This window comes from Nicotiana tabacum, chromosome 18 (genome assembly GCF_000715075.1).
Source record: "Nicotiana tabacum cultivar K326 chromosome 18, ASM71507v2, whole genome shotgun sequence".
NCBI lineage: Eukaryota > Viridiplantae > Streptophyta > Magnoliopsida > Solanales > Solanaceae > Nicotiana > Nicotiana tabacum.
In genome coordinates this window covers 37,219,860-37,235,608 of record NC_134097.1, presented here as the reverse complement: position 1 = coordinate 37,235,608, position 15,749 = coordinate 37,219,860, and the positions used below count along the sequence as shown (strand labels likewise).

Sequence of the window (15,749 nt, the reverse complement as noted above, 5' to 3'; positions counted from 1 at the left end):
ATTTCCCCTCTGGCCCTATCAGACACACAAGTGTTTGCCATCAGATATTGACACTCACTCCAAATTTGACGAACCTCTTCCTCGGGGAATCGACCGTCAGGACTAATTTAGATCACTTGGGTACTTAAATCTTCATCTCTCGGTATTACTTGATATCTACCGAGTTGCCTCAGAACCCGATATGGTGCATAAGGTTGTATGATTTTGAGTCCCATTAACAAAAAATGCGGTCGGGCTGCTGGCATATATATGACTTCCTCGACAGACAACCATCCAAGCACCCACTGTATCTGGCTAGCCTCGAGGTTCCGAAATAATAATGCCCAAGCTGTGACTCCTTCAGGTAGACCAACCCCTTTGATTCTCGTACAAAATTCCCCTATACAAGTTTTCTCAGCCGAGCCATAACTCAATAACTGAGAGCGCGGGCACAAATGCTCAATCATCCATATTTGTAACAATAAGTTACATCCCTCAAAAAATTTGCCCCCAGCTTTGCACGCAGTGAGAGCTCTGAAGATATCAGCCACAATCATAGGTGCTAAAGTGCTTTTCCCCATGGTTTGCAAAGTACTGACGATGCCTGCTATTTTCAAATCAATATTACCATCTTTCCTTGGGAATATTAGGAGACCCAAAAAAACTACCATAAATGCCACTCGCCTGTGTTTCTCCCATTTTTGTCGGCTATTTCTGCTGCAAAGCTTAAAGTCTGGATTATTGAGCCCGCCCACATGTCCATATCTATCATACACGGAGCGGAAACTGCAGAAACCCTTTGCAAAATCTAGGTGATGAACTGTCCGGGGTACTTTCAAGGAATCCAGGAATCGATGTATGGTAATGGCTCTAGGAGCAATCAAGTATTTGAATCTCAATGGAGCTTGGTCACTTCCAATGTATCCCGCTATTTCTTCTATTGTTGGGGTGAGTTCAAAGTCTGAAAAATGAAACACATTATGTGCCGAATCCCAATGGGTGACCAATGCCCTGATGATATCCCCCCGAGGCTGAATGTCTAATAAATCTGGAAGGTCTTTCAAATATTTTCTCACTTCGTCTTGCCCTTCTTTGCCCAAATCATTCCACCACAATTGCAGCTCAAAAGGGATTTTGGTCATTATTGAAAAAGGCTCATTTATTGTTGTGCTCATCCTGCACATTTATTAAAGCGTTTAAGCAAAAGAAAACTTTTATTTAACTCCAAAAACTACTATCTATATTATCGACTCAAAATTAACCCTATATTTTAAATGAAGAACTCAATTCTTAATTCTAATATTTTTAGATAAAAGACCCGATATTGCGACACGGCCTTCCTGCGCCTCAGGGGCAAAAATTTTTAAGGCTGTGAAGGTCAAAAATCAAAATACGACCAAAGGTGGTTGTTTATGCAAAGTCAGCCCTCCGGTGCCCCGTTTGGGAATATTTGGCTATTTATGACATAACAACATCACCTGACTTATTTATGACTCTTTTTTTTATCGTTTTTCGAATTAGGAAACTCACTATTGCAAACACGGCCTTTCAACGTCTCGGGGACGAAGATTTTTAAGGCTGTGTGGGTCAACTGGACCAAATCTTAAATATGACCCAAATGTGGCTGTTTATGCAAAGTCAGCCTTCCGGCGTCCCCTTCGGGAACATTCGGCTATGTCTTCATAAAACAGCGTCACCCGACTTCTTAGAAATTTGACATATATATTTTGCTATTATTAGCAAAAGGGGAGGTTGGACACCACCCGACTTATTTATGGCAAAATTAAAATTCTTGACATGTTTTTTTTTGTTTTGTTTTGTTTTTTTTTATTTGTTTTTTGGCCTTTTTTTTAGCAAAAAGGGGGTTGGACCCGATGAGGGTTGCCTACGTATCTCACATCCGGTGAGAATCAAACCCGCGTAGTTCGGGAAAATTAACCGAACTATTTTAAAACATGACTCTTTTTCATTTTTATTTTTTTTCTGGCAAGACAATCTATTTTCCTTTTCTATTTTTGAAAAAGACAAAATAACGATTTTTTTTTCATTTTCAACAAACAATAAAACAATCTATTTTTCCGGAAAAAAAATAATAATAAAAGACTCTTTTTTTTATATATATTTTTTAGTAAAACAAAATAAAATATTTTCCTTTTTTTCAAAATTTCGGCAGAGTTTCGCCAGTAATTGGTCATTGATTTTTTCTAAAATAATCAATTAACTCCCTAACTGATATATTCTTTTTCCCTTTTTTTTTCTTCAATTTTCCAACATTCCCGAGATTCAGAAACCGGTCAACATGCAAGTTCGAAACAAATATATGTACAGAGCAAGTAGGATGCATCAGAATGGTCTTTTCATTTCAGGTTGCTAGTCCTAGACGGACCCAACCCCTGTGTTGAGTCCCCTAAGTCAAATGTAACGTGATGCAAATAATCGTTCCTACTAGGGATTCGGCATGAGGTTTCGTTATACTAGGTTTATAACCTGGGTATATGTTCTAGACTGTGTACCCGAGCGGACAACTCGAGTCGAGGAGGGGGAAACTTACCGGGAACCAAAAGGCCATCCGGCTTCGTAACTTATCCGTCCTCTTTCTTATTTCAGGTATTGACACTAACAGAATAGGGAGCCTCGACCAGCGAGCTTCTCCCCGGAGGTAAGAAGAGAAGGGTTTCGGCACAGTTTATATACAGTTCAGATAATATCAAAGCGGTAAAAGACAACATTTAGTATGTTATGTCAGAACATGCAATATATATCAGATAATAAAGCCAAATATAACAATTATTCTAAGCTCGAATTCTTGAACCCTGAACTAGTGGTTCTGGGTTATCGTCCCCAGCAGAGTCGCCAGAGCTGTCACACCTCCTTTTTCCGCTCCCGCGGGGGTACAGGAGTTTTTTCCAATTAAAGGACAGTCGAAACGGGATTTATTTCTTTATTTCAGAGTCGCCACTTGGGAGATTTAGGGTGTCCCAAGTCACCTATTTTAATCCCGAATCGAGGAAAAGAATGACTCTGTATTACAGTCTGCGCACCAGAAATCCGGATAAGGAATTCTGTTAACCCGGGAGAAGGTGTTAGGCATTCCCGAGTTCCGTGGTTCTAGCGCGGTCGCTTAACTGTTATATTCGGCTTGATTATCTAATATAATACGTATTATAAACTTATGTGCAAATTTTATCCCTTAGCCGATTTTATTATTCTTTTTATTTATTGTTATTATTTTACGAAAAATTGCAACATTGTGAAAACGTATTTCAAATCACGTCGCAATCAATTGCACCCGTGGTTATCGACACATTTCGACTCCGTTGAGATTTAGATTTGAGTTACATAAATGCACACCCGTATTTAAGGAAATAACATTATTAAATACGCGCCTAGAGCGACTAGCGTGTCATTATTTTGGGTAGGGCCGTGAAATTTGCTAAAACGGCTCCTCCCTAATTCTAAGCAATTAACTGTACATTTATTGAGGGCCCCGAAATCTATACATTTCATTAAGCGAGGCTCATCTCATTTATTTTAAATGGACAAATCTTAAAGCGACTACATTTTTTCTATAAAAATTAGTCTCTAAAATAAAGAAAGAAAAATCCTAATTAATTACTAGCTTTTATAATTTTAAGAAAACATGACATGCTAATTGCTTGGTTAATACAAATATTGATGAAAAAAAAGAATTTTACTCTTAATTTCGAAATTTTAAATAAAATAAAAATTCAACAACTAATATTCAAAATAAACAAATATAGCTAGATTAAAACTCAGCATTGTTATTATTATTATTTTTTTTAAAAAATATTATTGAGATTAATTATTCACAATCATTTGAAACTAGATTTAACCATAATTACTAAAGCTTATTAGAAAGTTTATTAGACTTAAACGTTCTTCTAATCTTGCTTAAGCTCAAGTCATGCCTTAATGCCTAATTTACGATGTTTAATTTAAATTCATGTTTTAACTAAATTTAGCTACTTGTTCATGATCAACCTACAATCTTGAAGCCTTCATAGTTAGTGAATTAACCTGTTTTGCCGAACTGATTTATTACAGACTAACTTATGATATTATTTTCTTATTCCAGCTATTATTTAGTAATTCATGAAATAGCTTAAATACAATCAACAAAAGAAACAAAGAAAAAAAACGAAATTAAAACTTCAAATTTTCATTCTTCATATGTATTCATGCTTCATATTTCGGATTACAATAACCAGCTTTTCAATTGTGTACCTGATATTGGAAGCAAAAGAAATGAATATGAGAATCAGCAGCAGCACTAAAATCAGTACAACACAGCAACAATAGCCCAGCAACAGTAACAAACCAGTGGAGTAGTAATCCAAAAAAAAACAAAATCTTCCAGCTTTGATGAAACAACAATTAATTCTGATTTCAAACAACAAAAGAAAGCAGAATATTTTTTTAGTGTTTTTTTATTTTATTTTGAAAGCTTAAATATTTTTCGGAATTTTCTATCTCTTAAATGTTCAGCCATTTTCTCTCTCTTATTTTCAGATTTGTTTCTCTCTCTCGTATCTGTGTATTTTTTTTCTATCTCTCTGTATATCCTTTCTTTTGATTTCAAGACTTCACATATATAACCCATCCCATAAACCTTTCAATTAATTAAAATCAATACTTTTTCTCTACCCAACCCATTATCTTCTCACTCATTCCCATTACATTAAAATAAACATATCACACCACCCCATTTTATTTTGTCTCCCATGCTTCAAATAAACAATTACAAAATGTACAATTCCTAAACTACCCCTTCCGACCTTACTGAAATTACCAAACTACCCCTGAACGTTTTACAAATTTACCAAACTACCCATCAGCTATAACACATCAATTAATCAAACTTAACCAAAATATAGACAATATGATCAATTTCTAACAATGTTCAAACAACAATATGAACACGGATGAACATCATAACAACAATATCACATGAACACGATTTTAACAACATTTCAACAACAAATCACATGAACACAAATTGAACAACAAAGAACAACTAAAATTTGATTGAACAATATTTTAGCAACAAACAATCCTATTTTCGGATTCAACAACTACAACAAACAAGTATATTTGGATTTCTAAACTTCAATCATATTGAACTTAAAATCAATTCTAACAACATTACAACCAACAATTCAAGAACAATCAAACAAAGTATGAACATGAATTGAATCTATTTTGAACAACAAATATGATGGATTTAAACGATTAAACCAACATATTTCTCTAACACAACTAAATTCTTTAGACAAATAACAAGATCGACGAATAAACAATTATGAACTTAAGCTTGAACTTAACAATATTAACAATTTCTAACAATACATAAACACATGAAACAAATTGAAGAAATAGTTAATAAATTTCAATTTGAATCTAACAAACATCAAACTAACAAATATTCACTTAAACAATAATACAAACATGACATGAATATGAAAACAACTAATTAAACTTCTATTTTGAAATCTGAAAATTAATTTAACAAACAACATGAACACACTAGAAAATTATTTCAATGATGAACAACGAACAAAACAAGGATTAAATCGTTTAACGATTTTGGATCAGGAGAATATCAAACAAAAATATGGACAAAAATAAAACTCAAAAACAACTAACCAGAGGTGAATCAACGACGAACTTTGATTGTAAACAAATCTGTCCGAGCCTCGACCAAAGCTCGAACGAAAGACGACGAAGACGAAGAAGAAGTAGAAGCAGCGGCGGAGGAAGGAGGAGCAGCGGCAGCGTCGCGGACAGCCATGGCTGCTCGTCGCAGCTGGACACGGGCAGCAGTTGACGCGGCAGAACAGGAGCAGCTGGTCGACCATGGCAGCATGAAGCAGAAGCTCGCAGCTAGCAACAATGGCGAGGAGCTGGAGCCGCAGCCTTGCGCAATTTCGAGCAGCAGCAACGACAACTACGGCGGATGAGCAGCTGGTCGTCTACTGCTGCTGTGTTCAGCAGCTTATGGAGAAAATGGAGCAGCAGTTCGGGAAGCCATGGACGACGCAGAGGCAGCAAGAAAAAGCAACAAACATGGCGATGGGTTGACGACGAAGACGCAGCCATGGACGAGCCTTTTGAGCTTGACATGGAGAAGATGGGCTTCTTGGTGGTGTGTGCGCTTGTGTCGAAGGAGATTAAGCTGCTGGAGCTTAGCCATGGCAGCCATGGATGTGTGTTTTAGAGTTTGGAGAAGAAAGAAGAAAAGAAGAAAGAGAAGAAAGGGGGGGCGGATTGGTTAGGTCTTTTTAGGGTTTTTTTTTTTTGTTTTGTTTTTGTTTTGTGTTTTGAAAAATGAAGAAGGGTGTTGGGTATTTGGGTTAATGGACTGGGTCGACCCAGTTCGAAATGGACTGGGTCGTAGGGAAGATTGGGCCATTTTTTGGGCCTATGGCTTGAAATCGAAGAAGAGGCCCAATTCCGACTTTCTTTATATTTTTGCTCTCTTTTCTTCTTTTATTTCTCTAAAACTAAATTATAAAAATACTTAAACTATTATTAAGAACTAAATTAAGTTATAAAAGCGCAAATTAACTCTCCATAACAATTAACGCACGATTAAGTATTAATTAAGCATAAAATTATATATTTGGACATTAAATGCTAAAAATGCAAACGATGCCTATTTTTGTAATTTTTAATTTTTGTAAAACAAATTTAATCACTAACAATTGTAGAATTAAATCCTACATGCAAAATGCGACATATTTTTGTATTTTTTATTAATTTAGCAAATAAACATGCACAGACAAATGCAAATAATTATTCAAAATATCACAAAATATCACAAAATTGCACATCAAAGAAAAATCATTTTATTTTTGAATTTTTTGGGAGTAATTCTCATATTGGGCAAAAATCACGTGCTTACAACTGTTACGAGGGTGAACGCGAGATTTGCAGAAGATTTGAAGTACTGGATGGTCTGTGTTGCACGAGCTTATGAAGGATTGAGTTTAATCTCACTATGGTATTATGACAGTAATAGAGTATATGCATTATGAGTTATTGTGTGTTTTGATCTATGGCTTTGAGCCAAGTGGGGGAGTCTGCTATTGATTAGTCGATTGCACGATTAAGTGCTATGTTGGTTCCAGTTTGAGGCGTACTGGTGAATCAGTTATGGCTTACGGAGGTTGAGACCGAGGATGGCTCGAGTAAAGGAAATTTTAATAAAAATTATTTTATGCTTTATAGGTGTATGAGAATCACGGAATGACTTGAGTTCTTATTAGTAAGGGATGTACGGTGCATAGAACAGGAAGTTGCTTGGTTGCATTAAGGTGAGGTTACATTCTGCTGTATTGGAGTTCTATTGGAGCACAGGTTGTCCGGTACATTTGATCGGCCTAATTGCGGTTTGAGTAGAGTGGATGACTCTAGAGAATAGATCTAATGAGTTCAGGATTTTACATGTAATAATTGGAGATTTTCAAGTTGTATAATTGGCTAGAAACTGAGGTTTGCATTGGAGGGTGTCAAGACTCGTGTTATTTCTATATCATTATGGGATTCTATATATCAGTATCAGAAAGGTGAAGGTAATGGCTTTGGGTTCGCATGGAGTCACTTCAGGGTAGGTATTTTGAATGTGGTGCGTTTGGGAATATTTAAGAGAGTATCCAGCGGCTTATGAGCCTTAGATGGTATGGTTTTATGCTTTGGTCTCATGTGGTAAGTGTGGGTTGAGGAATTGTGGTGTTATAGCAAGAAGAAGTATCAAGTTGGAGGTAAATCAGAAGGAACTTAGGTAGATGAGATAGCTTGGTAGTAGGCCGGATCGGCATGGTAGGGATATGATTAGTTCTTTGGATGCTTATGAGGTAATGAGCTTTTGCAGGAGTCTCGCGGCAATGCTTTTGGGCTTTAGTGGCCTGTGTAGCTTGGTTGAGTTAGAAGGATTCAGTCTTGACGGTTTAGTTTTGTGCAAATGGAATTTGGAGAGTTCTTGATGGTTTCTACCACGGTTAGAGATGTATATTTTATACGAGTGTGAAGAGGATGGATGTATAGTGATTTTCTTCTGGATGGGATCAATGAAAAGTTCTTGGCTAGTGAGAATGTAGTTGCTTGTGGTTCGGAAGGGATATGAAGTTCTCATGTTTATTCTTGGATGGTATGGTATATGCGGTATGTTGTGTAGGATTGAGATTTGCATGTGTAAGGTCAGGGTTCAGTTTTGAAAGGAAGGTCACAAATTCTTAGGTAGCATGGACAGTTTCAGATGACTAGATAAATGAGATCACTGATTAGTGTGGCTTGATGAGGGTATACATTTTAGGAAGGGCGATGTGTTTGAGTTGAAGATATTCATTAGTATTGCGACACTCTCTTATTGGATCGATGGCGGATATTCGAGTTTGATTGGTGGCACAGAAGAATTATAGGAGTACCTTTCGTGGGATGATTGGGTAATAGAGGTGTGTTGTATATTCGGACGATGGAGTTGGGATCGGATATGGTGATTCGCGTGCTGTATGGATTTGGAGACTGGGAGTTCTCATAAACAGGTTAGGTCGTGGTTGTGGACCACATGTATTGGTCTTGTATGGTAACTATTGGAGGTTTGGAGACCCGAGTGGATCATTGTTGCTTAGTATGCTAGATTTTGGTGTGATATTGGGTAAGGACTGGTTGTCTTCGCATCGTGTTATTCTGGACTATTGCGCTAAGGTGGCAACGTTGGCTATGCCGATAATGCCACGGATTGAGTGGCAAGGTTCGACGGATTATGTTCCCAGTAGGATGGTTCCATTTTTGAAGACCCAGCGGATGGTTGGGAAGGGTTGTATTTCTTATTTGGCCTTCGTGATGGATGTCACTACAGAGACTCCTACCATGGATTCAGTTCCGATAGTGAGAGACTTTCCGGTTGTTTCTCCTACTGTGGGGCATGTCGCCAGACAGGGTTGTTGATTTCAGTATTGATTTGGTGCCGGGCACCATATCATATGACACCGGCGGAGTTAAAGCAGTTGAAGGAGTAGCTTTAGGGACTCCTTGATAAGGGATTCATTGGTAGGCTATTGTGGATGTGTGTTCTAACTTGAGTTGGCTTGGTTGACCCCGAGTTGTATTGTGAGGGATGTGTTGATTCGATTGTTGTTAAGCTTATTAGTGATCTAGGAAGATCTATGAGTTATCTTTCCGTGTTGCGAGGCGTTGGGATTTGTTGGTTATAGGCACATGTGGTGCGGTTTTATTGGGGTCTCTCAGTGGAATTCGAGCGGAAAGAGTATTGGGTATTGCTCGGCGGATAGAGTATCGGTTGTGTCCTTTCGGGTTTGTGTAATGTTATATCAATTGCTTCGTCGTGGTTATGATAATTTGCTTTGGTTCTAGATATCAAATTGCGCGTGGTTGTCGATTTGAGCATAGTGACTTGAGGTGTTTCATGTGGACCAGTGTTTGGATGAGGTTGCGCATTAGAGCGGAGCTATGATCCTACGAGATAAATTCGTGTGTTCTGGTTCTACAACGTGTGATGGGTTCCCAGCATTGTGTTGTGGTGGTATTGGTGAGCTTGCGGTACAGTTCTCTCATTTGAGTCATTTTCATGATTTGAGTATGTTCGGATTGTTGCTTATTGGTGCGCGAATTGCATGAGTTGGTGATTTAGATTGTATTAATGTGCCATGTTACCAGAATAGTTGTGTTGGATTAGATGAGATAGTTGGGATCTATAATGAATACAAACGGATTTGGTTTTAGCATGTTGGAAGGATAATATCGATGTTCGGCTTAGAAATTGCTATGGTGTTTGCCAAAAGAGAAATGGCTTCAGGAATGGTTGATCTGAGGAATGGTTATGACTTTCTACGTGTTTCATTTATCATTGGCAGTATACGGAAGTGATGGAATGAGGCTTTATTTGAGAAGAGACTTATTATCGAAATTCGGATGTTTTGAGCAACTGTTGTGATTAGAAGTTATCGCTACAAGTGTTTGAGTTATATGGTACATCATGTAATTGCACCTGAGGTTGCAGGTATGGTTTATTACAGCTTGTTCGGGCTTATTCAGAGTATAAATGTGAGATTCTAATCTTGTAGATGATTTCAGAAGTGGAAATGTGGTTCTAAGGTTTATGGGCTAGGTTGGATTGCGAAATTTCAGTTACATTGTGTTATCATGCCTATATAAGATAGGGTGACGTGGGATCACCCCTAGGGTATGTGCATGGTAAGGTTACACAGTGATTTGGTGGTTTTCGAAACAACTCTGGGCACGTTCGAGGACGAACATATGTTTAAGTGGGGGAAGATGTAACGACCCGACCGGTCGTTTTGAGCATTTTCACTTCACTCGCCAGTTCTCGGGCATGACTAGCCCCGTGTGATGTATTATGACTTATTTTAATCGTCGATTTTGGTTTTCAGGGTAATCAGAATGAATTTGGAAGAATAGTTCTCAGTTTGAAGCTTAAAATTTGAAAGGTTTGACCAAGTTTTGACTTGCTAGTATATGATCTCGGATTGGAATTTTTATGATTTGGTTAGCTCCGTTAGGGGATTTGGGACTTAGGAGCGTGATCGGAATGCATTTTGGAGGTCCGTGGAAGGTTTAGGCTTGAATTGGCGAAATTGAAATTTGGCGTTTCTCGGTTGATAGGTGAGATTTTGATATAGGGTTCGGAATGGAATTTCGAAAGTTGGAGTAGGTCCGTTGTATCATTTGTGACACCCCGATGTCGGCCTTGTGTATTTATTCCACACTGTTCATTTAGACTTACATTATGAGATATCTGATTAATTAAAGGCTTAAAAATGATTGTTATTGATTAAATGGTTAAATTTGGGAGTTGTATCGGCTGACCTAGTTTCATGATATGCGCCATCACGACCGGGTCGGTTTTAGGGTCGTGACAAGAAAATAACATAGGCTAGTCATTTTTCGAACTAGTAATTAAAAAATAACCAGCGTTTGCGAAGTCATTAAAAATAATCATTATTTTGCTGAAACACGGAAAGTTTCAGCATAATATGTGTGATTATAGAGCTCCTGCATATAAAGTTCTAGCATATTATGTTGGAACTCCAGCACACAGAAAGTTCCAGCATAATATGCTGGATTATGGAGTTCCTGCATATAAAATTCCCGCATATTGTGTTGAAACTTCAACATATTATGAAATTCCAGCACATTATGGTGGAAGCTCATATTTAAAATATTCGAACTCTAGCATATTATGCTGGAATATTTTTGGATTTTTAAGGATGTTTTTGTTTAGATTTTATCTTTACATGAAAAAGTGGTTAAACTTCAATTAATTTTATAATTGTGGCTATTTTTTGAATATCAATCGTAAATCTGACTATTTTTTACTTGGCCAAATATATATATATATATATATATATATATATATATATATATATATATATATGTGGACCCCTAAACTTGTCCAATTATTCCATTTATGCATTTAAACTCAAACTAGTACCTCTTGAACATCTAAACTCCTTGAAAAGTCTTTTATTAGACACACTTTTGATAGCTTATACAGAAAACAACGTACGTGCATTTAATGCGTATGACATGGAACATGTCACCAATAAGAAAAATACATGTTGAAAAAAACGACATGTCAGAACCCTCTCATCTCCCTCTCATTCTGTTCTTCTTCAACGCTTTCGTCACATTTCTGGAAAAAACTCCAGTCCCATCCCCTTCGCTTGTAGTCAAGATTTCTAGAGGCGCGGGATGGCCACTATCGACACTGGACTGATATGTTGAGCTGCTGGTTTGAATCATAAATTTAAAGCTAGCATTAATATTTTTTTTTGGTAACTAACTTTTTATTAATCACCAGTAAACTTTACAAATTACCATAGCTAGCTAACATAGCTAGGCTATCATATTTACATGATGCTCTACTCTTCCTATATTTTTAAAATCTAAATCTTTGAACTACATCAACTAATCTAGGAGGAGCTCGTACACAGCAAATACAAGCTATCTCTTTAGCTATCCTCTCCCATCCTTTACTTGTTTTCTCAAAAATCCTTTTGTTCCTCTCTATCCATATACTATGTACTACTTCAGAATATATCATCTTGAATAGTTGAGCTTCCTTTGACTTTCCTTTAGCTCTCTTGATCACCTCATATACATATTGTTCCCAGGTAGCTGCTACTATATTTTGGTTCTGTGTCCAGTGCATCAGCTTTTGAATCACTATTTTTGTATAGTCACACTCCACAAAGAGATGATCTCTTGTTTCCTCTTCTCTCTGACATAAGCTGTATTTACTTTCTATCTGTATTCCCCATTTGCTCAATCTGTCAGCAGTAAGTAGTCTATTCTGCATTTGCAACCACATCATGAACTTAGCTTTTGGCCTTGCAGCATTACCAAACATCAAACACTTCCATGGCATTCTTGGTTGATCACCTAGTAGCTGAAGATATATATGTTTAATGCTTCCTTTTTCCTTGCAGATATGTACATTGTTCTGTTCTAATAGATGTTTGGCTTCTATTATTTTCCTTACCATCCAACTTGCTTGTTATGGAACTTTTACTTGCTCCATCTGTTTACCTTTTATATAGTATGCATGAATCCACCTTATCCACATTCTATCCTCTTTCTTTGCTAAATTCCAATACAGTTTAATTATAGCTGCCTTGTTCCAGATTTTCATGTTAATGAGGTTCCATCCTCCACTGCTCTTAGGACATCAAACTTTTTCCCAGATGATTAGTGCTTTCTTTGTAATGACAATATTTCCTGTCCAAAGATAACTTCTACAAAAACTCTCCACAGCTTTCATCACCTTTTGTTGGCAATATGAACAATTGGGCCCAATAGGACTGGACTCCAAACAAAACACTACTTATCAGTTGACTTCTTCCTGCATATGACAGTTTTTTGGTTGTCCATAAAGTGATCCTTGCTAAAATTTTCTCAATGAGGGGCTGCCATTGTATCATTGTTAGCTTCCTTGTTGACGATGGAACTCCTAGATATTTGAAATTCCTCTTGTAAATCCCAGTGTTTGCAGAATCTGCTCTTGGACTTGTTGCCCCACCCCTCCAAAATAAATGGAGCTTTTACCAATGTTTGCTTGTAATCCTGAGGCATCTGAGAATTGATTAAAACTTTGCAGTACCTCAATTACTGATTCAACATCTCCTCTAGAAAATATTAAAAGATCATCTACAAAACATAAATGAGTTAGTTTTAACTTGGCACATCTGGGATGGTAATGGTACTACTTCCTCTCTGCCATTTCCTTTAAGATTCTACTTAGATACTCCATTGCAATTGCAAATAGAAAATGGAGACATAGGATCCCCTTGTCTAAGTCCCTTCTCAGCATTGAAAGGATCAGTTGGTTCTCCATTCACCATGATAGTATAGTTTACTGTTTTAACACATTTCATCACCCAAGCTATAAATCTTTCTGGGAATCCTATCATCCTCATATTCTGTTCCAAATAGCTCCATTCTATTGAATCATAAGCTTTTTGTATGTCTATTTTTATCATGCACCTTGGTGATATATGTTTCCTTGTGTATCCCTTTATTAGTTCATGAGCCAAAATAATATTATATCCTATTTTCCTGCCTGGGACAAAACCAGCTTGTGCTTCACATATAATCCCTCCAATTACCTTCTGCATTCTTGCAGCAAAGATCTTTGAAATCAGTTAGTATATCACTGTGCAACATGCTATTGGTCTATACTCTTTGATTGTTGTTGGATTATCTACCTTGGGTGTCAGTGTGATGGTTGTACAGTTAATGAGTCTATATAATCTTCTTGTTGAGAAGAAGTCTTGTATTGCTATAGTCACTTCACTGCCAATAATGTGCCATGCTTTTTTGAAAAACACAGCATTATATCCATCTATCCCTGGAGCCTTATCATCTCCTATTCCTTTTAACCCCTCAAACACTTCCTGTTTAGTAACTTCTTTACATAATATCAGCCTTTGTTCTTGAGTCAGCATTGACCCTTTCTTCATTACTTTTCTATTTACTACTGTAAGTCTTTTTGCTTATGTGCCCATTAGACTCTTATAGAATCTAATTATATCCTCTTTAACCTCAGATGGTTTGTTGATTTTCTTCCCATCCATAATTATTAGTTCCTTTATTTGCTTTATGTGCTTCCTTTCTTTCATTACTGCTGAGAAATACTTAGTGTTTTCATCTCCCAGCTGTATCCATTTAGCCCTTGCCTTTTGTTTCATAATACTCTCTTCAATCATTGACCACTTTTCCAGTTTTTGTAATGCATTTCTCTCTTGTTCTTGCATAGTATCAGTATAATTCTGTTGCATCTAACTCTGCACTTTTCTGATTTCATTCCTTGCTTCTTTTATTTTCTGTTCAACATTTCTGAATTCTCTATTGTTCAATATCTCAGTCTGGTTTTTAGTGCTTTCAGTTTTCTCCATATTCCCTTTATAAGCCAAGGGTCTTTGTGTTGCTCCCAAGTTTCTTCTATTATTTGATCAAAGTCTATGTGATCTGCCCAAACATTGAAGAACCTAAATGGACACCTAGTATTATTCTGCTCCTCTCCCATGGTCAGCAACATTGGTGTATGATTAAATATCCCTGGCAGGTCATATTCCACTACTATATTACCCCATTTCATCATCCATTCATAGTTCCCAAATGCCTTATCAATTCTGCTTTGAATTCTATCCTCAACTCTTTGTTTATTGGTCCATGTATAGTAATCCCATTTCCATATCACTTCATTTAGGTTAGTTGTCTGAATGCAATCAACAAAATCTTGAACATCAGCTTGTTGCACTGGATTACCTTGATCTCTATCTACTGAACTTAGTATTGCATTAAAAACCTTTATCACTAGCCAAGGTTTGGTAATACCTTGGGCTACTGTCTTCAGATCCTCCCATAACCCTCTCATTTGTTCAATTGTATTGAAACCATATATGAAAGTCACCAAGCAATCTGTTTGATATGCACTTCCTGTAATTTCACAGTGCATCATCTGAGCAGTCTCCGTCATCTTAACTACCTAATAGTTATTTGTGTCCCATAGTACCCATATCCTCCCATTTCTAGAAGATGAATAGTTATGCAAACTATTCCATCCCATGGCTATATTTCTAGTAATTATTCCAGCTTTATTTTCCTTGACCCTTGTTTCAACAATAACAGCTATTCCTATTTTTTTTTTGTTTCAGGATTTTCTTCAATTTTTCTACTTATATCTCTTATTCAATCCCCTTATATTCCATACTAACCAATTCATAATGATCTCTTTGCCTTACCTCCTATATCAGGAGGTACAGTGTGAGCACCATTCCTCTCTCTACTTAGTATTTGAAACCCATTCCTCAGTGGAACTGACCAAGCACTGGAAAATTGATATCATTAAACTCTGGGCTTGTCCTCTCCAACTCTTGATTTTTGTTCATAACCTTAGGTGTTTGATCTTCTTGCAATACTGGCATATTCACCTTGATCACCCCTGAACTTTGCCCTGCTTCCATTACCCTTGCAGTCTCCTGTTGTTGCTTGCTTAGATCTTGTTCTGGCATAGCTTCTTCTTCTGCTTGTTGTGTCTTAGCTTTCTCTTTAGTCACCCATTGCTGTGTTATCTTCTTAGGCTTTCTCTTTTCATTCATAGTTTTTACTATATTGCTTCTGTCCTCTCCCTTCTTGCTCGCAGTTATGCCCAATGACCTGACATGTTTCACAGAATTTAGGTTTCCAATCATAGTTAATTGGCTGCATTA

At 37.0% G+C, this 15,749-nt stretch overlaps 2 protein-coding genes across 2 annotated transcripts; both read right to left on the bottom strand.

The window, feature by feature from the left end:
- Positions 1-11,917: 11,917 nt before the first annotated feature.
- LOC107774790 (uncharacterized) lies at positions 11,918-12,406 on the bottom strand. The gene has a single exon (XM_016594436.1). It carries the CDS (start codon positions 12,404-12,406, stop codon positions 11,918-11,920), a length of 489 nt encoding a protein of 162 aa, XP_016449922.1.
- A 1,983-nt stretch (positions 12,407-14,389) lies between these two features.
- On the bottom strand, positions 14,390-15,016 carry LOC142172474 (uncharacterized). Its single transcript, XM_075236102.1, has one exon. The coding sequence runs from the start codon at positions 15,014-15,016 to the stop codon at positions 14,390-14,392; it is 627 nt and encodes a 208-aa protein (XP_075092203.1).
- Positions 15,017-15,749: the final 733 nt, after the last annotated feature.

Coding starts and splice junctions, on each gene's coding strand:
- LOC142172474 (XM_075236102.1), bottom strand. CDS start 15,016: ATGACGGAGACTGCTCAGATGATGCACTGTGAAATTACAGGAAGTGCA.
- LOC107774790 (XM_016594436.1), bottom strand. CDS start 12,406: ATGCCATGGAAGTGTTTGATGTTTGGTAATGCTGCAAGGCCAAAAGCT.